Source organism: Salvelinus fontinalis, chromosome 14, assembly GCF_029448725.1.
Source record: "Salvelinus fontinalis isolate EN_2023a chromosome 14, ASM2944872v1, whole genome shotgun sequence".
In the NCBI taxonomy this organism is placed as follows: Eukaryota; Metazoa; Chordata; class Actinopteri; order Salmoniformes; family Salmonidae; genus Salvelinus; species Salvelinus fontinalis.
Window position 1 is genome coordinate 50,982,452 of NC_074678.1, and position 26,648 is coordinate 51,009,099.

The following is a 26,648-nucleotide window of genomic DNA, read 5'->3' on the forward strand; positions in this document are numbered from 1 at the left end:
GGAGGTGTGTTGGGTCATTGTCCTGTTGAAAAACAAATGTCTCTTTCTTATTGGTGTCCTTTAGTAGGGGTTTCTTTGCAGCAATTCGACCATGAAGGCCTGATTCACAGTCTCCTCTGAACAGTTGATGTTGAGATGTGTCTGTTACTTGAACTCTGTGAAGCATTTATTTGGGCTGCAATTTCTGAGGCTGGTAACTCCTCTGAACTTATCCTCTGGGTCTTCCTTTCCTGTGGTGGTCCTCATGAGAGCCAGTTTCATCCCAGCGCGGTTTTTGCGACTGCACTTGAATAAACTTTCACATAAAGAGTGAAAAAATGAATCAATGAATCAATACATAATAGTAAATAAGGTTATCCAAACAATAATTACATCCCTAGAGCAGTAAAAATCTGGTGGGCTTTCTGGAATAAGAGCAAGCATATATCGTGATAGAAAGGGCAATAGAGGATAAAATGAGTTTCATTCTCTATTTCTTCGAGGTCACAATAATAACATAGTCCTTCCTCTTCTACTTCCCCACAGTACCGACCTGTTTCAATACGCAGAGGCAATATCCCTGATCTGACCTGTGCACATAGCGATCGATTGTTTTTAGGTAGGTAATACATAATATATCTCGCACACAAACTCACCCTTAATCAAACAAAAGGTTCTCAATTTGGGTTTATGATTAATCTCCTCCACCCATTTTTTGTCATATTGCATCAACAGTTGTTTTTTAAATCATTTCTATGTCTCCCTTAATTTGGTTTTCATACAGATATTCAGTCAGACTGTTGAAAAAGGTCAGACATTTCAATTGCCCGGGCTCCCCCTATAGATAGAGCCCATTGAAAAACTTTACTAGCTATTCTGGAAGTTGGCATATCCAACACTCTATTCCAAATTATCACCATACACGCCTTCCATCTCACCTCACAGGGTTCCCAACCCATGTCCCCTGTTATTGCAAGTATAGGTGCAAACTTGTGGACACCTAAAAAGTAACCTACTGCTCTGCTATGAACATGTTCATTTTTAAAATACCCCTTAGCACCCCACACTCTCGCTGAATAGTCCAGAACAGGACACACGCATGACTAATACAGTTGGGAATACGTAGCATAACCTATATCTTTGAGTGGTTTTGTTTTTCCTATAAATCCCCCAAGAGCTCTACTTCCTGAGTCGGCCAGAGCAGATGTTGCATATAGAAAGGTAACATGTTCATCAATAAAAATACCCAAATATTTATAAATTCTAGTAAACTCCAGAATGTCTTCACCAAAACAAAACTGAAAAACACTTCTCTTAGTAGCTGCTTTTCTAAAAATGCATTCTGTGTTTTTGTCTGGTTAATCATGAGTCTCCATCTTTTACACCAATTGACTGCACATAATAACATGTTCTGCAGGTCTTGTTCAGTTTCTGCCATCAAAATTATATAATCAGCATATAAAAGGATACTTAGCATTTCATCATAATATCTTACTCCAATATTTAACTGTTTCATTTATTTTGCCAAATAATTCATAAACAAAGTCGGTGATAAGGCGTGTCCTTGTTTAACACCCGAGGGTGTGGGAAACCATTCTGTACGATATTCATTAACATGCACACAAGCAATTGGTACTTTGTAAAGAGACTGGATTGCTTAATAAAATGTCCCATCAACCCCTGTCTTTAACAAACTATAGGTTAAAAGCTCCCTATTTACAAAATCAAAACCTTTCTGGAAAATCTATGAAACATGCAAAAGTAGGCTTCTCTTACATTTACATTTAAGTCATTTAGCAGACGCTCTTATCCAGAGCGACTTACAAATTGGTGCATTCACCTTATGACATCCAGTGGAACAGCCACTTTACAATAGTGCATCTAAATCTTTTAAGGGGGGGGGGGGGGTGTCAGAAGGATTGCTTTATCCTATCCTAGGTATTCTCTTCATGTAATCTATTTCTAGTTATTGTACAGACCGAGAAGATATGGTCTATACAGGCTCTGGATTTACGAAAACCATTTTGTTCTTCCACCAGAATGTTGTGGTCCTTCAGGAAGGAGACACGTTCTGTCTCCTAGAGATGAACGTACTTTGGTGCGAAAAGTGCAAATCAATCCCAGAACAACAGTAAAGGACCTTATGAAAATGCTGGAGGAAACAGGTACAAAAGTATCTATATCCACAGTAAAACGAGTCCTATAATCGACATAACCTGAAAGGCCGCTCAGCAAGGAAGAAGCCACTGCTTCAAAACCGCCCTAAAAAAGGTTTGACTACGGTTTGCAACTGCACATGGGGACAAATATCATACTTTTTGGAGAAATGTCCTCTGGTCTGATGAAACAAAAATATAAGTTTTTGGCCATAATGACCATCGTTATGTTTGGAGGAAATAGGGGGAGGCTTGCAAGCCGAAGAACACCATCCCAACCGTGAAGCACGGGAGTGGCAGCATCATGTTGTGGGGGTGCTTTGCTGCAGGAGGGACTGGTGCACTTCACAAAATAGATGGCATCATGAGGGAGTAAAATTATGTGGATATTTTGAAGCAACATCTCAAGACATCAGTCAGGAAGTTGAAGCTTGGTCGCAAATGGGTCTTCCAAATGGATAATGACCCCAAGCATACTTCCAAAGTTGTGGCAAAAAGGCTTAAGGACAACAAAGTCAGGGTATTGGAGTTGCCATCACAAAGCCCTGACCTCAATCCTATAGAAAATGTGTGGGCAGAACTAAAAAAGCGTGTGCGAGCAAGGAGGACTACAAGCCTGACTCTGTTACACCAGCTCTGTCAGGAGGAATGGGCCAAAATTCACCCAACTTATTGTGAGAAGCTTGTGGAAGGCTACCCGAAACGTTTGACCCAAGTTAAACAATTTAAAGGCAATGCTACCAAATGCTAATTGAGTGTATGTAACTTCTGACCCACTAGGAATGTGATAAAAGAAAATAAAATCTGAAATAAATCGTTCTCTCCAAAATTATTCTGAAATTTCACATTCTTAAAATAAAGTGGTGATCCTAACTGACCTAAGACAGGGAGTTTTTACTCGAATTAAATCTCAGGAATTGTGAAAAACTGAGTTGAAATCTATTTGGCTAAGGTGTATGTAAACTTCCGACTTCAACTGTATCATAGTTCCGTTGTACTCCAGTGAGGTAAGAAAAATGATCTAGATCATCTATAAGGCTGATCACAGATCAATATTGCAGATTTAAGAGGAAACTTCAGTCATCACCGTACAATGACACCTTGTTTTTTAAGCCCTGGATTTCTAGCCCCTCTATATTATTGTTGGATCTGATTTTAATAGCTAATATTCCGATGGCCATAATAAATAGATACGCCGACCGTGGACAATCTTGTTTTACTCCTCTTGACAGTTTATTACTTTCTGAGAAGTAGACATTATTTATTATTTTACACCTGGGGTTACTATACATAACTTTAAGCCATTGTATAAGCAATTCTCCTACATTAAAAAAGTCCATACATTTATATACAGGGGTGCAAACTAGTGAGGGCCCAAAAAGGTGACACATTTTTTTTGCACTGAAACATGTAAAAAAAAAAAAAAAAAAAAAAAATCCCTCCTAGGGTAAATGCAGGTTTTAACTAATTAAACAAAAAAATTGAACTCAATGATCAGTCTCTGTCTGTAAAATAAAAAGTGGTTAATGTGTACCTAACTCACAGCTAAACAAATGTAAAGAAAGCAGTCCAATGTATTAGTTGCCTAGACTTTACTAAATGACACTCAAGCCTTGAGAAAAAAACAATACACTAATATTAATCTAACTAACTACCGAACGTTTATTGACTTGATTATTCCCGTCATTCTTAGCTTAGCTAAATGGTTTAGTCTTTGTGCGTTCTCAATGGACATTCGGGTGCTTTTGTAAATTCGCTCTGGCTATCTACTCGGATTTCAAAGCACTCTCTCTGAGTGTACCAGAGCGCAGAATAATTAATTTACGAACGCTCAACACCCGTTGAATATGGCCGGTGTCAGTAAACGTTTGGGGAAAAACACAATTAAATTGTTTCCAGCAGCACAGTTAGTCACCAACGCTCTGGATAACATGAAAACTGCCTAACCAGTTCTGCTAGGGCGAGTAAAATGGTCAGAGTGGTCTCATTTGTGTCTGGAAGTAGCTAGCAAGCTAGCCAACATTAGCTTCGGTGCTTGACTGCCATTGTAAGGCCAGAACGCTCAAACCAACCGTACTCCTCGGCCCGAGCGTCCAGTGTGCGCTCCGAGAGCGAAACGGTCTGAATTCACAAACTGACAATACTCTGAATTTATAAGCGCACTCTGGCACTCCAGATTGAATTTAAGAACACACCCGTCATAAAATGTCTAACTAGTAATTTGTTATGCTAACTAGCTAACAAGAGCATCAACTTCGGTAGACAGGCAAAAATTTAGTACGCTCAACTGTAAGGATATGGTTGAGTCACAGTATACTAAAATGAACTAATAGTAATGTAGTATACAGTATGGGTATTCGAACACAGCTCTGGTTTTCTCAATTTTTCATGGTGTTCTATTGTTTCAAGTACTTGTCTTATATTATCTCCAATGTATCATCCATGTAAAAAAAAAAACCTGTCTGATCAGGATGAATTATCTCCGACAACACCTTTTTAATTCTATGTGCTATGCATTTTGCTAGGATTTTTGCATCACAACACTGAAGTGTAAAGGGGCCTCCAGTTTTTTAGTTGTACCTGATCTTTATACTTAGCACATGGGTCATGTTTCAGTAATAGTGAAATCAGACCTTCTTGCTGAGATGCTGATAGTTTACCATTTTTTATAGGAGTGGTTAAAACATGCTAATAGTGGATCTTTAAGTACATTTGAAACATGTTTGATATACAGTGCATTCGGAAAGTATTCAGACCCCCTCCCTTTTGCCACAGCCTTATTCTAAAATTGTTTACATCGTTTTTCCCCCTCATCAATCTACACACAATACCACAATGACGAAGTGACAATTTTGCAAATGTATTAACTTAAAACAAATACCTTGTTTACATAAGTATTCAGACCCTTTGCTATTAGACTCGAAATTGAGCTCAAGTGCACCCTGTTTCCAGTGATCATCCTTGAGATGTTTCTACAACTTGATTGGAGTCCAGCTGTGGTAAATTCAATTGTCTGGACATGATTTGGAAAGGCACACCTGTCTATATAAGGTCTCACAGTTGACAATGCATGTCAGCGCAAAAACCAAGCCATGAGGTCGAAAGAATTGTCCGTAGAGCTCCGAGACAGGATTATGTCGAGGCACAGATCTAGGGAAGGGTACCAAAAAATGTCTGCCGCATTGAAGGTCCCCAAGAACACAGTGGCCTCCATCATTTTTAAATGGAATTTGTTTGGAACCTCCAAGACTGTTCCTAGAGCTGGCCGCCCGGCCAAACTGATCAATCGGGGCAGGAGGGCCGTGGTCAGGGAGGTGACCAAGAACCCGATGGTCACACTGACAGAGCTCCAGAGTTCCTCTGTGGAGATGGGAGAACCTTCCAGAAAGACAACCATCTCTGTAGCACTCCACCAATCAGGCCTTTATGGTAGAGTGGTCAGACGGAAGCCACTCCTCAGTAAAAGGCACATGACAGCCCGCTTGGAGTTTGCCAAAAGGCACCTAAAGGACTCTCAGATCATGAGAAACAAGATTCTCTGGTCTGATGAAACCAAGATTGAACTCTTTGGCCTGAATGCCAAGCGTCACGTCTGGAGGAAACCTGGCACCATCCCTACGGTGAAGCATGGTGGTGGCAGCATCATGCTGTGGGGATGTTTTTCAGCGGCAGGGACTGCGAGACTAGTCAGAATCGAGGGAAAGATTAACAGAGCAAAGTACAGAGAGATCCTTGATGAAAACCTGTACCAGAGCGCTCAGGACCTCAGACTGGGGTGAAGGTTTACCTTCTATCTGGAGAACAACTTCCAACACGACAACGACCCTAAGCACACAGTCAAGACAATGCAAGAGTGGCTTCAGGACAAGTCTCTGAATGTCCTTGAGTGGCCCAGCCAGAGCCCGGATTTGAACCTGATCGAACATCTCTGGAGAGACCTGAAAATAGCTGTGCAGCGACGCTCCCCATTCAACCTGACAGAGCTTGAGAGGATCTCCAGAGAAGAATGGGAGAAACTCCCCAAATACAGGTGTGCCAAGCTTGCAGCGTCATACCCTAGAACTTGTAGCTTGTAGAGTCATACCCAAGAAGGCTGTAATCGCTGCCAACGGTGCTGAAACAATCTACTGAGTAAAGGGTCTGAATACTTATGTAAATGTGATATTTCAGTTTTATATTTGTTATAAATTTGCATAGAAATTCTATAAATCTGTTTTTGCGTTCTCATTAAGGGGGATTGTGTGTAGATTGATGAGGGGGAAAAAACAATTTCATCCATTGTAGAATAAGGCTGTAACGTAACAAAATGTGTAAAAAGTCTAGGGGTCTGAATACTTTCCAAATGCACTGTACCTCAACTGGTATGCCATCCAGCCCTGGCGTTTCCCCTGGCCTAAAGGCTTTAATTGCATCAAGAAGTTCCTCCTCTGCAATTTGGCCCTCATACTAGTCTTTCTGTATAGCTGTTAATATTACACTATATTAGGAAAAAGTTTCTTACAGTTAACTCCATCCCTGCAGTTTCTGCAGGTTTCTTACAGTTAACTCCATCCCTCTGTGTTCCTGCTTGCTCTTTTTAATTTTTAATTTAACCAGCACAGAGTTACACATGGGATAAACACATGTACAGTCGATAACACAATAGAAAAATCTGTATACAGTGTGTGCAGATGTAGTAAGATTAGGGAGGTAAGGCAATAAATAGGCCATATTGGCAAAATAATTACAATTTAGCAATTAAACACTGGAGGGATAGATGTGCAGAAGATGAATGTGCAAGTAGAGATACCGGGGTGCAAAGGAGCATAAAAATAAATAACAATATGGGGATGAGGTAGTTGGGTGGGCTATTTACAGATGCAATGATCAGTAAGCTGCTCTGACAGCTGATGCTTAATGTTAGTGAGGGAGATCTAAGACTCCAGCTTCAGGGATTTTTTGCAATTCGTTCCAGTCATTGGCAGCAGAGAACTGGAAGGAAAGGCGGCCAAAGAGGGGGTTACTTACTTACTTACTTACTTTATTGTCCCCATGGGGAAATTTTGTTGCAGTGTCATGTACACGTTTAAAGTGGCGTTTAAATACAAAACAAAATTGACAATATAACTTTCATAACAGTTACATACCAATATATATATATATTTTTATTTTTTACTGAGTCGATAGGAACATTAGCCCAAGCTATTTAGGAGGGATATCACACCTGGCACAAATGATTGTCTAGTTCTGTTTTTTCTGCTGAGGGGTGCCCTATACCTGCGCCCAGAGGGGAGTAGTTCAAAGTCCGGGTACAGGGAGTGGCTTGGGTCTAAAATGATTTTGTGAGCCTTGCGGAGAACCCTGACCTTAAAGATCTCATCCAGGCCTGTCTGTTTGACTCCAAGTACGTTGCTTGCTGTGGTGATAATCCTTCTCAGCATATTTCTCTGGCTGACAGTGGCATTGACCAGTGAAATATACCTGCTGGAGCGCGTGCTACGGGTGGGTGCTGCTATGGTGACCAGTGAGCTGAGATAAGGCGGAGCTTTAGCTAGCAAAGACTTATAGATGACCTGGAGCCAGTGGGTTTGGCGACGAATATGAAGCGAAGGCCAGCCAACGAGAGCATACAGGTCGCAGTGGTGGGTAGTATATGGGGCTTTGGTGACAAAACGGATGGCACTGTGATAGACTGCATCCAATTTTCTGAGTAGAGTGTTGGAGGCTATTTTGTAAATGACATCGCCGAAGTTAAGGAACGGTAGGATAGTCAGTTTTACAAGGGTATGTTTGGCAGCATGAGTGAAGGATGCTTTGTTGCAAAATAGGGAGCCGATTTTAGATTCAATTTTGGATTGGAGATGCTTAATGTGAGTCTGGAAGGAGAGTTTACAGTCTTACCAGACACCCAGGTTTTTGTAGTTGTCCACATATTCTAAGTCAGAACCGTCCAGAGTAGTGATGCTAGTCGGGCGGGCAGGTGCGGGCAGCGATCGGTTGAAGAGCATGCATTTCGTTTTACTTACATTTAAGAACAGTTGGAGGCCACGGAAGGAGTGTTGTATGGCATTGAAGCTCGTCTGGGGCCAGAACTATACAGAATGGTGTCGTCTGCTTAGAGGTGGATCAGAGAATCACCAGTAGCAAGAGAGACATCATTGATGTATACAGAGAAAAGAGTCGGCCCGCGAATTGAACCCTGTGGCACCCCCATAGAGACTGCCAGGCCCTCCGATTTGACACACGGACCTTTATCTGAGAAGCAGTTGGTGAACCAGGTGAGGCAGTCATTTCAGAAACCAAGGCTGTTGAGTCTGCCAAGAAGAATGCAGTGATTGACAGAGTCAAAAGCCTTGTCCAGGTTGATGAAGACAGCTGCACAGTATTGTATTTTATCGATGGTGGTTATGGTATTGTTTAGGACCTTGAGCGTGGCTGAGGTGCACCCATGACCAGCTCTGAAACCAGATTGCATATCGGAGAAGGTACGGTGGGATTCAAAATGGTCAGTGATCTGTTTGTTAACTTAGCTTTCGAAGGCTTTAGAAAGGCAGGGTAGGATAGATATAGGTCTAAAAGTTTGGGTCTAGAGTGTCTCCCCCTTTGAAGAGGGGGATGACCGCGGCAGCTTTCCAATCTTTAGGGATCTCGGACGATACGAAAGAGAGGTTGAACATGCTAGTAATAGGGGTTGCAACAGATGCGGCAGATCATTTTAGAAAGAAAGGGTCCAGATTGTCTAGCCCAGCTGATTTGTAGGGTTCCAGATTTTGCAGCTCTTTCAGAACATCAGCTATCCAGGATACCCGGGCCAGGTCGATTAGAAAGGCCTGCTCGCTGAAGTGTTTTAGGGAGCGTTTGACAGTGCTGAGGGGTGGTCGTTTGACCGCGGACCCAATACGGACGCAGGCAATGAGGCAGTGATTGCTGAGATCCTGGTTGAAGACAGCAGAGGTGTATTTAGAGGGCAGGTTGGTCAGGATGATGGCTCTGTCAGAGTGTTTGGCGATACCAAGCGGGAACACCAAATCTCTACCTAATCACCCTTTAAGCCCTGCACACCGGATCTCTGCTTGCATTGCGTGAAATAGCCCTGTAGGGAGTCCGGAAGGCCTGTACGTCGCCGTTTTATGGAGAGTGTATAAGTACTGGTAGGTAAGCGGAGGAAGTGTAGTCAATGACCGAGATTGGACAATTTATTATTCAAAGCAATCATCTGAGGGTTTCCTTGCTTTTTGACTGGCCTGTTAGGCCTGAGGGGGAGTATACCAAACCTTGTTAGTTGATCCTAATAGGCTGGAGTGGGTTTGCCAGCTTGGCGCCATTTCAACATGGAAGGTGAGGTAGCTGGATAGCTAGGCTGACAGTGCTGTGTTCCGGGATGGAATGGCATCCCGGATACACACTCGTCCGCGGCCGAGCTTTGCAGCCTTCCCATAGATCTCTCTACATGGGGTGGGCGATGACACGCGTGAGTCACGGAGTCACCTTTTAGATCACTCGTTGGACTCGTTCTGCGCTAATTGTTTACAGTGTGCCGACACGAACGGACCTCTTTTTATACCTTTTATGCAGAACTCAGAGCTCACGTTCTCCAGCCCGGGGTATTTTTAGCTGTCTCTAACACCACTGTGTAACCGCAGCGGCAGCAAGGCAACGCTGAGTGCTTCTGTCTGCTGCTTCCCTTTCTCCATGACCTCACTCTCTTCCACTTGTCTATTCTCCCGGCGGGCTGTGTTTGGGCAGGGTGCCCGTAACCAGGGGTCAGTGTGTGTGTGTGGGAACGGTGCCCTTAGCCACCATCCTCAGCTAAACCTGATGCTGAGTCTGTTTTTTTTACTGAACCTACAGTAAGCGGATGCCTGGTCTTCACTGGCACTGTGTGCGCTTGTCTACATATGTGCGTGGACAATTGAAAGAGAAGGCCTGTCACTAAGGGCTTTGGATTGGAACCAGTCTGTGCCCACTGCAAAATGTTACACGAAGATGGGAACCATGCGCCACAACGGTTTAATCGCATCATCTCCCAGAAGTGCCTACAAGTCACAGACAATTAGAAGCAACTTCTCTCTACACAGGCCTCTATGTCCTCTGGCTGTGGGTTAGTTGTGTTATTATCAGCAGTGTTAGCGATGCTAATGCTAACCTAATGGTATCACATTGTAGTGTTAGCACACTAGGCCTTTTTAGTTGTTCTCCCTGTCATTCCAGGCTTGGTTTTATGGCCTCGTCACAACTCTAGGCTAATCCCAGAGGAGTGCAGTGTGCGCTGATGCAATTAAATCTCTGGTGGCGTGAATAAAGCGTGTATTCATTCCCTTAATTGTGCGACGCAGGCTTCTCTGGGCAGGGGGATGACATGGGGGAGATGCTAGCTGATTAGCCGGCCTACCGTATTGTCTGTGCGTTGAGGAGTGGTGCTTCTAGCCTGCAGCGCTAATGAGGAATTTGGCATGAAGGGGGGGAGTCTGAATAGGCTTAGAGTACCTATCTCAATGCAATGTACAATAGCAGCGTAATTAGCACACAATACCAGTCTGAGGAGAATTACCGTGCCTTCAGAAAGTATTCACAACCTTTGACTTTTTCCACATTTTTGTTGTGTTACAAACAATACCCCATAATGTCAAAGTGGAATTATGTTTTTGACTTTGTTGCAGCCTTGTTGCTAGCCCTTGCATCATCCATATGAAGTTAGCCTCATATACAGTGCATTTGGAAAGTATTCAGACTCCTTGACTTTTTCCACATTTTGTTACTCTTTTTGCTTAGTCAATATGGGTTATTGTGTGTAGATTGATGAGGGAAGAGAAACGATTTAATCCATTTTAGAATACGGCTGTAACGTAACAAAATGTATAAAAGTGGAAGGGGTCTGAATACTTTCCGAATTAACTGTAAGCTTACCATGTGACTGTGCGCTTTTTGTCTGGCTTTCTGGCTCTGGTTAAGACTGAGGGGCCCAGCTGTGTGTGTGGTTTTGCCACCAGATGGAGAGCAGACAGAAACCTCAAAACCAGCAGTTCCAGAGAAAGAGAGAAACAGAGGAAGCCAGGGAGATTAATTTCCCCTTGCTCCAGTTCACCCTCCAAAACCACTGAACCTAAGATGGTACCCCATCGCCCCGTTTATGAGAGGGACCGGGCTCTCCCTCTGACCCCTGCCCTCCCGTCTCTCCCCAGGGCTCTACGACTGATGAGTCACTATGTGTGCTCCTCCCCTCCCTCTGCTCTGTTCCAGCCCTGGGCTGAGTACACACACACTCACACAGAGTGAAAGCAGCTGCGGAGGCTCTGACACTGTGTGAACAGTGAGGCAGGAGTATTGTGATACAGTCCCTTCTCGTCACAGATGACTGCAAGAAGCCTTACCACAGCCATGTTGGCTCTAGCTATAGGTAGCTGTGCAGATCTGTGGGCATCACACACACTCTTGTCTCCTCGCTCTGATTAGTTTAGTAAGGGAGCGTGATTCCTCCTGAGATCCAGGAATGCTGGCTGGCTGACTGGAGCAAAATGGAGTTTCATTGACACTCTGGCTCTTTTTAAACTACTGGTCCCCAAAGGCCCTTAGGGGCCACTTCAACACGATGTCTGATAAGGGTAGTGTTGAAAAGAGTCTGTCGCAATCAGCGATAATGGGATAATAACCAGCCAATCAAACCGTATAGAATCTGCTTAACATTATTGTCTAAAGATAGAATCTTCCAAACATGGTTGGATGAAAATTCTTCAATAATTAGTTTAATGCTGCTGTGCAAGAACAGTTTTTTCATTCTCGGATGACATGGTCATGTATGGTCTGTTCCGACATTTGTTGACGTGATGTATGTGAGGTAAATAGTAATGTCATTACTAACTTTACCCAGTGGAAAGTTCCAGGAAATGGAGTGAGTGAGTAATGTGCCCACACCAGCTCCTTTGATCAGACTGAGTAGTTTAATTCCATGCTTTCATGAAAAGGGATGACCAGACCGTGAATTCTGCTCAACCAGAGAATTCTGCTGCCATGCTTCTCTCTGACCAACAAACACAAAAAAACTTGAACTGCTTGATATGGGCATTTGACTTGAAGATTACAAAATCTGATAAGGCTTTTGTAGCAATGTAATTTTAGAAATCAGAAAATTAAGAACAGAAAAGGTTCATTATTAATCTCAATGGAATAATAAAGAACACAAGTTTAAAAAACGATATATGCAAAAGCATGTGGACACCCCTTCAAATTAGTGGATTCTGCTATTTCAGCCACACCCGTTACTGACAGGTGTATAAAATTGAGCACTCAGCCATGCAATCTCCATAGACAAACAAGTGCTCAGTGACTTTCAAAATGGCACCGTCATAGGATGACACTTTCCCAAAAAGATGGGTTTGTAAAATTTCTGCTCTACTAGAGCTGCCCTGGCCAACTGTAAGTGCTGTTATTGTGAAGTGGAAACATCTAGGAGCAACAATGTCTCAGCTGCGATGTGGTAGGCCACACAAACTCACAGCGGGACCCCCAAGTGCTGAAGCACGTAGAACGTAAAAATTGTCTGTCCTCGGTTGCAGCACACACTACCGAGTTTCAAACGGCCTCTAGAAGCAACATCAGCACAAGAACTGTTAGTCAGGAGCTTCACGAAGTGGGTTTCCATGGCCGAGCAGCTCCTTACACGCCTAAGATCACCATGCGTGATGCCAAGCGTCGGCTGGAGTGGTGTAAAGCTTGCCGCCATTGGACTCTGGAGCAGTGGAAACGTGTTCTCTAGAGTGAGGAATCGCGCTTCACTGTCTGGCAGTCCAACGGACAAATCAGATACCTGCCCCAATGCATAGTACCAACTGTAAAGTTTGGTGGAGAAGGAATAATGGTCTGGGGCTGTTTTTCATGGTCGGGCTCAGCCCCCTAGTTCCAGTGAAGGGAAATCTTAATGCAACAGCATACAATGACATTCTAGACAATTCTGTGCTTCCAACTTTGTGGCAACAGTTTGGGGAAGGCCCTTTCCTGTTTCAGAATGACAATGCCCCAGTGCACAAAGCGAGCTCCATACAGAAATGGTTTGTCAAGATTCCTGTGGAAGAACTTGACTGGCCTGCGCAGAGTCATGACCTCAACTCCATCAAACACCTTTGGGATGAATTGGAAAGCCAACTGCGAGCCAGGCTTAATCGCTCAAAATCAGTGTCCGACCTCACTATTGCTCTTGTGGCTGAATGGAAGCAAGTCCCCGCAGCAATGTTTCCGACATCTAGTGAAAAGCCTTCCCAGAAGAGTTGAGGCTGTTATAGCAGCAAAGGGTGGACCAACTCCATATTAATGCCATGATTTTGGAATGAGATGTTTGACGAGCAGGTGTCCACATACCTTTGGTCATGTAGTGTATGATACTTGTGTTTTTGCTTACTTGGCTATATCAGGTTGTTAAACTGAGTTATGCTGGAGAACTTCTCGGGACAAGTGAGGAACAGGTCTTCGATGTCACTGTTAGTGAATGTGCCTTTGTTCTATTCCGTATGTCTTACTTAGCAGTGTACACACCCTTTGAGTTTGTGGTGTCAAAGTATTTTTCTGCTTAGTGCTCAACTTCACTCAGAATAGCCCAGTGCCACAGTTCAGCATTTCCTGAGTTTGTGCTGGAGCCATGCCTTTATAAATGCTCCCTTTCTCATCACCCCCCCCCCCCCCCCCCCCCCCCGTGAGAGGAGGAGAGAGAGGGAGAAATGGATAAAGACAAGAAGTGACAATGACAGACGGAGAGAAAAAAGAAAGTTGGAGACAGGCAACAAAGACAGTCTGCGAAAAAGAGAGCACGAGACAGAGGAAAGAGAGAGGGGCAGAGAAAAGGAAAAAAGAGGGAGAGATTGAGTCTGTGACTTTACTGAAGGGGGGGTGGACATGACTCCCCATCCTTATACGGTTACATGCAATCCTGGCACGGGTACTGAGGAGCAGCAAAACATGCTCATTTAAAGTTTACATAAACACTGGCCCACATATCCGGCACCCTTCACAGCACAGCACCTCGTCCTCCCCACAAGGGAAGGGGCAAGAAAGAATGCTATGGAATTTGAAAGTGAGTGCATTTTATTTTATTATTTTTAACCTTTATTTAACTAGGCAAGTCAGTTAAGGTTTGGCCCGGTTTGGTAGCCACATACATGGCAGGAATGTGCTTGGAGTGGAATTTCAGCCATTTTGGAAAGAGTGAGAACTTAGTCTGAAACAAATGTAGGGAAATGACTTGAAAGCGGAGGTACAGTGGCTTGCAAAATTATTCACCCCCTTGGCACTTTTCCTATTTTGTTGCCTGACAACCTGGAATTAAATTTGATTTTTGGGGGGTTTGTATCATTTGATTTACACAACATGCCTACCACTTTGAAGATGCAAAATATTTTTTATTGTCAAACAAACAAGACAAAAAAACAGAACTTGAGCGTGCATAACTATTCAACCCCCACAAAGTCAATACTTTGTAGAGCCTCCTTTTGCAGCAATTACAGCTGCAAGTCTCTTGGGGTATGTCTCTATAAGCTTGGCACATCTAGCCACTGGGATTTTTGCACATTCTTCGAGGCAAAACTGCTCCAGCTCCTTCAAGTTGGATGGGTTCCACTGGTGTACAGCAATCTTTAAATCATACCACAGATTCTCAATTGGATTGAGGTCTGGGCTTTGACTAGGCCATTCCAAGACATTTCAATGTTTCCCCTTAAACCACTCGAGTGTTGCTTTAGCAGTATGCTTAGGGTCATTATCCTGCTGGAAGGTGAACCTCCGTCCCAGTCTCAAATCTCTTGAAGACTGAAACAGGTTTCCCTCAAGAATTTCCCTGTATTTAGCTCCATTCATCATTCCTTCAATTCTGACCAGTTTCCCAGTCCCTGCCGATGAAAAACGTCCCCACAGCATGATGCTGCCACCACCATGCTTCACTGTGGGAATGGTGTTCTCGGAGTGATGAGAGGTGTTGGGTTTATGCCAGACATAGCTTTTTCCTTGATTGCCAAAAAGCTCAATTTTAGTCTCATCTAACCAGATTACCTCCTTCCATATGTTTTTTCTGGCCACTCTTCCGTAAAGCCCAGCTCTGTGGAGTGTACGGCTTAAAGTGGTCCTATGGACAGATACTCCAATCTCCGCTGTGGAGCTTTGCAGCTCCTTCAGGGTTATCTTTGGTCTCTTTGATGCCTCTCTGATTAATGCCCTCCTTGCCTGGTCCGTGAGTTTTGGTGGGCTGCCCTCTCTCAATCTGATACACGTCAAATCAGTTTTCTTGATCTTCTGATCTTGTGTGAAGATAATGTTCTATACACTGATCTTTACAGGAAACCTACTGGTCGTAACATTTTGTTGAGGGCTGATAGTTGTCATCCACTTCCAATGAAAAACAGTTTGCCCTACAGCCAATTCTATCGAATCAAAGGAATTTGTAAATAACAATCAGATTTCGACAGAAATATGGCTTAGATGCAAAGAAAATTCAAGGAGAGGGGGTAAAAAATGGTCAGATTAATACTGCCATTGAGAAAATTCAAAACAAAGCGAGACATGACCTTTTTCAAGTTCAGTCTCGCAAAAATAAGCATTCTTGCGTTCTAACTACCCGCTATTCAATGTGCTCGGAACAAATTATGGGAATCGTTCACAAACATTGGCACATTCTAAGATCCGATGATAGTATCAGTAATGTGTTTTTGGACCTTCCCTTGGTCGTATTCTCGCGGGGCAGAAACCTCAGAGATCAATTGGTAAACTCTGATTTACCACCCCAAGATATCCCTTCACAATTTATTTGCGCCCCTACTGGATGGAAACTACAAGTGTAATGGCTGTGCTCAATACAATGGCACTTATAAATGTAGATCCTTCAAACACCACCAAACAGGGAAACAGATCCCAATCAAAGGTGTTATCACGTGCTCCACTAAGGCAGTTATTTATCTTATAACTTGTCCTTGTGGTAAAAAGGATGTGGGTAAAACAAAGCGCGAATTAAAAGTACGTATCACGGAGCATCGTAACACCATTAGGTGCAAAAACTCGACTTACCCAGTTGCGGCCCACTTTTTGGAAGAAAACCACTCGATTTCGTCTCCACGTTATATTGGCATCGAACATGTCATGCCTCCCTTAGAGAGGGGGTGACCTCGACAATTTATTAAAACAAGAGGCTGCCTGGATCTTTAAATTAAAGACCTTTGCTCCCTTCGGTCTCAACGTAGACTTTGATCTGAAGCCATTCTTGTGATTTTGCTATTGTAAATGTTTGTAGGCTTATGTAGCCAAATTGTATCTATGATCGTACGCTATCCATTTATGTTTTTTGTATGATAATTAACCAATGATATCAGGCCACACCCGGACATGATTACAGACACCTGTGTGTCTTTTGACACTATATAAATGAGTCATCCGTCGGTGTTCATCATTATACCCTGATGAAGACAGCTTGTCTGTCAAAACGTTGGACTTAAATATTTTTGCATCTGAGCTCCTAGAGTGTGCGGCTCTCCTTTATTTTTTAAGAGCGGCCCTCTCTTGGCAGGTTTTTTGTGGTGCCATATTCTTTCCATTTTTTAATAATGGATTTATTGGTGCTTCGTTGGATGTTCAAAGTTAGGATATTTTTTTATAACCCGACCCTGATCTGTACTTCTCCACAACTTTGTCCCTGACCTGTTTAGAGAGCTCCTTGGTCTTCATGGTGCCACTTGCTTGGTAGTGCCCCTTGTTTAATGGTGTTGCAGACTATGGGGCCTTTCAGAACAGGTGTATATATACTGAGATCCTGTGACACTTAGATTGCACACAGGTGGACTTTATTTAAATAATTATGTGACTTGTGAAGGTAATTGGTTGCATCAGATCTTATTAAGGGGCAAATACATATACACTCACCACTTTTACGTTTAGAATTTTTTAGCATTTTTTGAAACAAGTAATTTTTTTCATTTCACTTCACCAATTTGGACTATTTTGTGTATGTCCATTACATGAAATGAAATTTAAATTACAGGTTGTAATGCAACAAAATAGGAAAAATGCCAAGGGGGTGAATACTTTTGCAAGGCACTCTATGAGTCAGTTGACAGTAGTCTGGCTCAGCCTGTCATTTAAATAAATACGGGCTACACAATTGAGTAAATTAAAATGTCTTTATTAAGAGGACTTTTCTGTATTTTGTTCTGCCATTGAACCGTGTGTCTTTTGTACCTAGGGGACGCCTACGATGTGTGTGCCATATGCCTAGATGAGTACGAGGAGGGAGACAAGCTCCGGGTCCTGCCCTGCTCTCACGGTGAGTATTGGCCTGCCATGCCCTCTACCCCTTCCTGACACACACACAACCACACAACAACCTACTACCCTAAACCCATCTACTTGCCACCAACCCTCTCTGCTACTCCTCTGCTATTCCTCCCCTTCCTCTACCCCACCCCCATCCAGCAACCTGTGCTCCACCCCCATCCAGCAACCTGTGCTCCTCCACTGCAGTCCTCTAGATCAAGTGTTTTCCAACTCTAGTCCTCAAGTACCCCCAAAAGTACACATTTTTGTTTTAGCCCCAGACAAGCACACCTGATTTAAATGAGTCAACTAATCACTAAGTCCTCAATGAGTTGAATCTGGTGTGCAAAAAAAATGTGTGCTGTTGGAAGACTAGAGTTGGGAAACACTGCTCTAGATACACAACAGTATGTGAACACCCCTTCAAATTAGTGGATTCAGCTATTTCATCCACACCCGTTGCTGACAGGTGTATAAAATCAAGCACACCGCCATGCAATCTCCATAGACAAACATTGGCAGTAGAATGGCCTTACTGAAGAGCTCAGTGACTTTCAATGTGGCATTGTCATAGAATGCCACTTTTCCAACAAGTATGTTCTTCAAATTTCTGCCTTGCTAGAGCTGCTCCGGTCAACTGTAAGTGCTGTTATTGTGAAGTAGAAATGTCTAGGAGCAACAACGGCTCAGCCGCAAATGGTAGGCCACACAAGCTCACAGAACAGGACCCCCGAGTGCTGAAGTGCATAAAATTTGTCTGTCCTAAGTTGCAACACTCACTACCAAGTTCCAAACTGCCTCTAGAAGCAACGTCTACACAAGAACTGTTCATCGGGAGCTTCATTTAATGGGTGTCCATGGCCGAGCAGCCACACGCAAGCCTAAGATCACCATGCGCAATGCCAAGCGTCCGCTGGAGTGGTGTAAAGTTCACCACAATTGAAATCTGGAGCAGTGGAAACGCGTTCTCTAGAGTGAGGAGCAGTGTTTTCTGGAGTGAGGAATCACGCTTCACCATCTGGCAGTCCGACGGACAAATCTGGACTTGGCTGATGCCAGGAGAACGCTACCTGCCCTAATGCATAGTGCCAACTAGTTTTGTGGAGGAGAAATAATGGTCTTGGGCTGTTTTTCATGGTTTGGGCTAGGCCCATTAGTTCCAGTGAAGAGATATCTTAACGCTACAGCATACTGTGCTTCCAACTTGGTGGCAACAGTTTGGTTAAGGCCCTATCCTGTTTCAGCATGACAATGCCCATGTGCACAAAGTAAGGTCCATACAGAAATGGTTTGTCGAGATTGGTGTGGAAGAACTTGACTGGCCTGCACAGAGCCCTAACCGCAACCCCATCGAACACCTTTGGGATGAATTGGAAAGGCCGACTACGAGCCAGGCTTAATAGCCCAACATCAGTGCCCGACCTCACTAATGTGCGTGGCTAAATGGAAGCAAGTCCCCGCAGCAATGTTTTCCAACATCTAGTGGAAAGAGTGGAAGCAGCAAAGGGGGGACTAACTCCATATTCATGCCCATGATTTTGAAATGAGCTACATTCCAAAATCGACATACTTTTGTCGATGTAGTACAAAACACCAGGTCATGTGATGTCTCCGTGGGAGACAGTCTGAAAGGCTCTACTTCACCCTGTGCTGGTCCTTGAACCATGCCTGAAAATCATCTATTTGGCTCCAGCTCACTTTACTGCATCTAATATCCAGCTGGCCTGACCGCTAGTGTTCTTAGAAAACCGCCGTAGCTTCTGGACACTGTCAAGCTATACTAATACTGTATACGGTACTGGTAATGTAGAAGTTAAATAGACTAAATGCCATTTTCTTGGTGAAAATGGCTGGTTTTAAAGCATTATTTCCTGAAATGTCCACAATCCCCTATATGTAAACCTATTAAGCTTAAATCCTAGTATTGTAATACATTAAGCTAGGTTTGCCTTTGAAATTCCCCATGACCCTCTCCAGGTGTTGTAGCCAAACCTAATCAAAATTGTCCACCCTTATATAGTCATGGTACAACATTCATTCAGTAGATAACAAGCACACCCTTAGGATTACCTTGTGTGTTGTACCTTTGATTTACAACCCTAGAAAAAACCTACATGCTGCCTATGATTGTGAGTGTAGTGACCTTTTTCCCTGTCCTCTCCCTCCCTCCAGCTTACCACAACAAGTGTGTGGACCCCTGGCTGACCAAGACCAAGAAGACGTGTCCTGTGTGCAAGCAGAAGGTGGTCCCCTCTGCGGGCGACTCAGACTCCGATTCGGAGGAGGGCGACAGCGGGCCCGATGAGAACGAGGTGTCAGAGAGCACCCCGCTGCTGCGCTCCCTGGCCTCCACCAGCGGCCACTCCTTTGGCACCATGTCGGGCGCCTCACGTTCCGAGCCCGATCAGGAGTCCTCCGAGTATGAAGACGACCACCTGGACACCAGCGACGACAGCGAGGTCACCGTGGAGACAGTGGTGCAGCTGCAGGAGCCTCGTCCTGACAACCTCGACCCAGTCCGCGCCTGATTGGTTGGCCTGAGTTGACAGACAGGTGGCCGGTCCCCCGCCCCTCTCTCCCACTCACCCTATGGGGTTGCAGAGACTCACGCTAGAGGCGTGGTCAAGAGGATTTGTTTGATTTTTACATCTCTGTTTAATAAAAATCTATTTTATCTCCCTCCAAGTTTAGAATGCAAATCACCATAATTCTCATTTTGTTGTATTTTTAACCTGATTACTGAAGGGTGGGACAATGTGCAGATGGTGTCTGGATGACAAGATGAGTGTCATCATGTGTTTTGGGCTGTATTTTACTCAGTATGGGGTGAGTTTTCTGCAGACATCCTCCGACTAGGGTTATACTCTATTCACTGTGAGAAAGGGCTCGATGCTCTCGTGTGCACGAGCATGCTTGACACCAACTGTGAAGGAATGCATTGAGTATATAAATAATGTATAGATCACCACAATTAACATCTTAAAACATAGATTATTTTGTAGCCTGTATATCTGTAGTCTGGGGAAGCAAAAAAAATAAAGTTATATTGTCTATATTCCTGCTGCATAGAAATATCTAAATCAAAGTACTATACAGCAGCCTTTTATAAAATCGATTGAGCTGACCTTTTCCATGTGAATATATAGAAACGATAGGCCATGGGAACTGGGTTTTGCCAATCGGTCTCTACCCTGAGATCCTGGAGCCAGTCGCTCATCTCAAGAGTATGATTTTGATGCGACTGATATGTTACGTTGACCTGCACAGACAAAATTAAGCCAAACCGGGTTATGCATTCAGCCAAAGGAAGATTGGGCAAACACACAGCATACCTATGTTATGGGTAAGCTCTCAGCAGTCGTGTAATACAAGCAGAGGGGGTGGGGAGAAACAGTTTTGTTCAGGTAGTACCCGCGTCTACACGGCTACGAGCAGCCTGCTGTAGACTTAATTTGGCTGCTCTCGACACATCACAGACCACTTCTCAAATGCATGATGCCACTGGTGGATAGGTCTCGCAACATGTATTTGGTTTCATGTCATATTGTACGTAGGAAGTTCTACAAGTAAAAATCGTTTTTTCTACTATAACTTGAACTGTTCTATGTTGAGTCCTGTTGCCTTTTTATTTGATGTCTTGTAAACATCTTATGCTCACACATGCCTGTATTCAATTTAATTTCACTTCAATAAAGACACTGTCAACAGAATGCTGAGGCCTTCCATCCATTTCAAGAGGTTTGTGATCAAGAGGCACAAAGCTACGGGGATTTAATGAAGTGTGTTCTTCATCGTCAAGAGGTTTTATGATGGATCAGAACAAGTAGTGGATCAGTGGCCCATAAACCAGCTACGTTACTGTGCTCTGTGGCCGTGACATTGGTTTCAAAAGCCCCATCTCTTTGATCAGACTTATAGGTAACATGGTGGCCTGGATCTCTCACCATTACATAATGGAGACGATTAATTATTACTTCCATTTTGGTCTGACAATCAGCTCTGTATTGTGTCCAATTGATGCAGGTTCGAACATGAGAAAAAGCCTGAACTGTGTAATACTTGCCGAGTGTCCTAGACTACACTAATTATGCCATAAGCCTTATACAGCATATTCGGAAAGTATTCAGACCCTTTTCCCATTTCCCACATTTTGTTAAGTTACAGCTTTATTCTAAAATTGATTAAATAAGAAATGTTCCTCATCAATCTACACACAATACCCCATAATGACAAAGCAAAAACAGTTTTTTAGGAATTTTAGCAAATTTATAAAACAAAAACAGAAATACCTTACTTACATAAGTATTGAGACCTTTTGTCATGAGTCTTTAGATTGAGCTCAGGTGCATCCTGTTTCCATTGATCACCATTGAGATGTTTTTACAACTTTATTGGAGTCACCCTGTAGTAAATTAAATTGATTGGACATGATTTGGAAAGGGACACACCTGCCTATATAAGGTCCCACAGTTCACAGTGCATGTCAGCAAAAATCAAGCCATGAGGTCGAAGGAATTGTCCGTAGTGCTCCGAGATAGGATTGTGTTGAGGCACAGATCTGGGGAAGGGTACCAAAAAATGTCTGCAGCATTGAAGGTCCCCAAGAATACAGTGGCCTCCATCATTCTTAAATGGAATAAGTTTGGAACCACCAAGACTCTTCCTAGAGCTGGCCGCCCAGCCAAACTGAGCAATCAGGAGAGAAGGGCCTTGGTCAGGGAGGTGACTAAGAACCCGATGGTCACTCTGACAGAGCTCCAGAGTTCATCTGTGGAGATAGGAGAACATTCCAGAAGGACAACCATCTCTGCAGCACACCACACGCCACTCCTCAGTAAAAGGCACATGACAGCCCGCTTGGCGTTTGCCAAAATCCACCCAAATGACTCTCAGACCATGAGGAACAAGATTCTCTGGTCTGATGAAACCAAGATTGAACTCTTTGACTTGAATGCCAAGCCTCACATCTGGAGGAAACCAGGCACCATCCCTACGGTGAAGCATGGTGGCAGCATCATGCTGTGGGGAAGTTTTCAGTGGCAGGGACTGGAAGACTAGTCCGGATCGAGGGAAAGATGGAGAAAAGTACAGAGAGATCCTTGATGAAAACCTGCTCCAGAGAGCTCAGGACCTCAGACTGGGGCGAAGGTTCACCTTCCAACAGGACAACAACGCTAAGCACACAGCCAAGACAATGCAGGAGTGGCTTTGGGACAAGTCTCTGAATGTCCTTGAGTGGCCCAGCTAGAGCCCGGACTTGAACCCGATCGAACATCTCTAGAGAGACCTGAAAATAGCTGTGCAGCAACGCTCCCCATCCAACCTGAAAGGCTTGTGAGGATCTGCAGAAAATAATGGGCGAAACTCCCCAAATACAGCTGTGCCAAGCTTGTAGTGTCATACCCAAGAAGACTCGAGGCTGTAATCGCTGCCTAAGGTGCTTCAACAAAGTCCTGAGTAAAGGGTCTGAATACTTACGTAAATGTGATACGTTTTTTTATTTAATAAATTTACACACACAAAATATTGAAAACTGTTTTTGCATTATCATTATGGGTATTGTGTGTAGACTGATGAGGGAAAAAACTATTTAATCAATTTTAGAATAAGGCCGTAACGTAACAAAATGTGGAAAAAGTCAAGGAGTCTGAATACTTTCCGAATGCACTGTATAGCCTAGTTGATTTTATTAAAACACATAGGGCGTGTCTAAATATGGATAAATATAAGTTTTAAAATTTGATTGGTCAAAAGAAGACTGCTCTTGGTCGACCAAGACAATTTTTTGACAGCCCAAGTAGAAATGCCGGTTAATGAACTTAAGATGCCCCAAAAACTTCTGAGGGAGAACCCCCAGACCAGCCGCCAGTTGATGCGCCCCCCCCCCCCCCCCCCCCCCACACTTCTAAAACCAAAATTAAGCCACTGGTAATGATCATGCTGTTTAATCAGTTTCTTGATATGCCACACCTGTCAGGTGGCTGGATTATCTTGGCAATGGAAAAATGCTCATTAACAGGGATGTAAACAAACTTGTAGCAACAATTTGAGAAAAATATGTTTTTTGTGCATAAGGAACATTTCTTGGATCTTCTATTTCAGCGCATTAAACATGGGACCACCACATGTTGCGTTCATATTTCTGCTCAGTATAATTCAAATTTATTTTAGGGAAAGTTTAGCTTCCCCTAGATTTATGGACGCACCACCTATGCTTGCATATTAAAAATATAACCCCACATAACATCCATTTGCTATTCGAGTGCAGGCTACAGATTACATGTTTTTGTTTGTGGGCCATTCTAAAATAGTTCCACATATATTAGTAGGCTCTATGTAAAATAACAAATTAAATGAATAATAGTCTATTAGGTGAGAATATTATCAAGTGCTTGTAAAATTGTGAATGAGAGACTGATGAAGTGTGTGCAGACTTGGCAAGAAATAGAGCTGAGCTCATGCCTTTCATGAGACTTCTTTCGAATCATCATTAGAGGCGTATCATGCAGCCTTAGAATGTATTAAACATCTAAATTTATAGCCTAACATTTATATTACAATTTAAGTTGCATAAATTCAATTAAGCATATACAGTTGAAGTCGGAAGTTTACATACATTTAGGTTGGAGTAATTAAAGCTCGGATTTCAACCACTCCACAAATTTCTTGTTAACAAACTATAGTTTTGGCAAGTTGGTTAGGACATCTACTTTGTGCATGACACAAGTAATTTTTCCAACAATTGTTTACAGACAGATTATTTCACGTATAATTCACTGGATCACAATTCCAGTGGGTCAGAAGTTTACATACACTAAGTTGACTGTGGCTTTAAACAGCTTGGAAAACTCCATAAAATGTCATTGCTTTAGAAGCTTCTGATAGGCTAATTGACATCATTTGAGTCAATAGGAGGTGTACCTGTGGAAGTATTTCAAGGCCTACCTTCAAACTCAGTGCCTCTTTGCTTGACATCATGGGAAAATCAAAAGAAATCAGCCAAAACCTTTAGGAAAGAAAATTGTAGATCTCCACAAGTCTGGTTCATCCTTGGGAGCAATATCCAAACGCCTGAAGGTACCACGTTCATCTGGACAAACAATAGTATGCAAGTATAAACACCATGGGACCACGCAGCCGTCATACCGCTAAGGAAGGAGGCGCGTTCTGTCTCCTGGAGATGAACGTACTTTGGTGCGAAAAGTGCAAATCAATCCCAGAACAACAGCAAAGGACATTGTGAAGATGCTGGAGGAAACAGGTACAAAAGTATCCATATCCACAGTAAAACGAGTCCTATATCGACATAACCTGAAAGGCCGCTCAGCAAGGAAGAAGCCACTGCTCCAAAACCGCCATAAAAAAAGACAGACTACGGTTTGCAACTGCACATGGGCACAAAGATCGTACTTTTTGGAGAAATGTCCTCTGGTCTGATGAAACAAAAATAGAACTGTTTGGCCATAATGACCATTGTTATGTTTGGAGGAAAAAGGGGGAGGCTTGCAAGTCGAAGAACACCATCCCAACCGTGAAGCACGGGGGTGGCAGCATCATGTTGTGGGGGTGCTTTGCTGCAGGAGGGACTGGTGCACTTCACAAAATAGATGGCTTCATGAGGAAGTAAAATTATGTGGATATATTGAAGCAACAATTCAAGACATCAATCAGGAAGTTAAAGCTTGGTCGCAAATGGGTCTTCCAAATGGACAATGACCCCAAGCATACTTCCAAAGTGGCAAAATGGCTTAAGGACAACAAAGTGAAGGTATTGGAGTGGCCATCACAAAGCCCTGACCTCAATCCTATAGAACATTTGTGGGCAGAAATGTAAAAAAGCGTGTGCAAGCAAGGAGGCCTGCACCAGCTCTTTTTTTCATTTTTTTTTTACACCTTTATTTAACTAGGCAAGTCAGTTAAGAGCAAATTCTTATTTTCAATGACGGAGGAATGGAGGAGGAATGGGCCAGGAGGAATGTCAGGTGGAATGGGAAGCTTGTGGAAGGCTACCCGAAATGTTAAGTTAAACAATTTACAGGCAATGCTACCAAATACTAATTGAGTGTATGTAAACTTCTGAACCACTGGGAATGTGATGAAAGAAATAAAAGCTGAAATAAATAATTCTCTCTCCTATTATTCTGACATTTCACATTCTTTAAATAAATTGGTGATCCTAACTGACCTAAGACAGGGAATTTTTATTAGGATTAAATGTCAGGAATTGTGAAAAACTGAGTTTAAATGTATTTGGCTAAGGTGTATGTAAACGTCCGACTTCAACTGTAGGAAGACCTGTTTCTTTGTTAACCGCTCAACACAGAATAGCCAGTCCATTGGAAATCTTTTGGGATAAATATTAGAGGTCGACCAATTAATCGGATTGGCCGATTAATTAAGGCCGATTTCAAGTTTTCATAACAATCGGTAATCGGCATTTTTGGACATCGATCATGGCTGATTACATTGCACTCCACGAGGACACTGCGTGGCAGCATTAAACTTATCTTATAAAAAACAATCAATCTTAACAATCACTAGTTAACTACACATGGTTGATGATATTACTAGTTTATCTAGCTTGTCCTGCGTTGCATATAATCGATGCGGTGCCTGTTAATTTATCAATGAATCACAGCCTACTTCGCCAAACGGGTGATGTAACAAGCACATTCGTGAAAAAAGCACTGTCGTTGCACCAATGTGTACCTAACCATAAACATCAATGCCTTTCTTTAAAATCAATACACAAGTATATATTTGTAAACCTGCATATTTAGTTAATATTGCATGCTAACGTGAATTTCTTTTAACTAGGGAAATTGTGTCACTTCTCTTGCGTTCTGTGCAAGCAGAGTCAGGGTATATATATGCAGCAGTTTGGGCCGCCTGGCTCGTTGCTAACTGTGTGAAGAACATTTCTTCCTAACAGAGACCGTAATTAATTTGCCAGAATTGTACATAATTATGACATAACATTGAAGGTTGTGCAATGTAACAGCAATATTTAGACTTATGGATGCCACCCGTTAGATAAAATACGGAACGGTTCCGTATTTCACTGAAAGAATAAACGTATTGTTTTCGAAATTATAGTTTCCGGATTTGACCATATGAATGACCTAAGGCTCGTATGTCTGTGTGTTATTATATTATAATTAAGTCTATGATTTGATAGAGCAGTCTGACTGAGCGGTGGTAGGCAGCAGCAGGTTCGTAAGCATTCGTTCAAACAGCACTTTCCTGCATTTGCCA

General features: G+C 43.0%; 1 protein-coding gene across 4 annotated transcripts in view; it reads left to right on the forward strand.

Moving 5' to 3' along the window:
* Window positions 1-21,103, forward strand: part of LOC129811086 (E3 ubiquitin-protein ligase RNF13-like) — a 103,323-nt gene extending 82,220 nt beyond the window's left edge. For all 4 annotated transcript variants that reach the window (XM_055862241.1, XM_055862243.1, XM_055862242.1 and 1 more), the window contains 2 exons: window positions 17,323-17,403; window positions 19,566-21,103. In XM_055862241.1, coding sequence (XP_055718216.1) covers window positions 17,323-17,403; window positions 19,566-19,921 — 437 coding nt within the window. In that variant the 3' untranslated portion in view covers window positions 19,922-21,103. The remainder of the gene's footprint in view (window positions 1-17,322; window positions 17,404-19,565) is intronic.
* The last annotated feature ends 5,545 nt before the right edge of the window (window positions 21,104-26,648 follow it).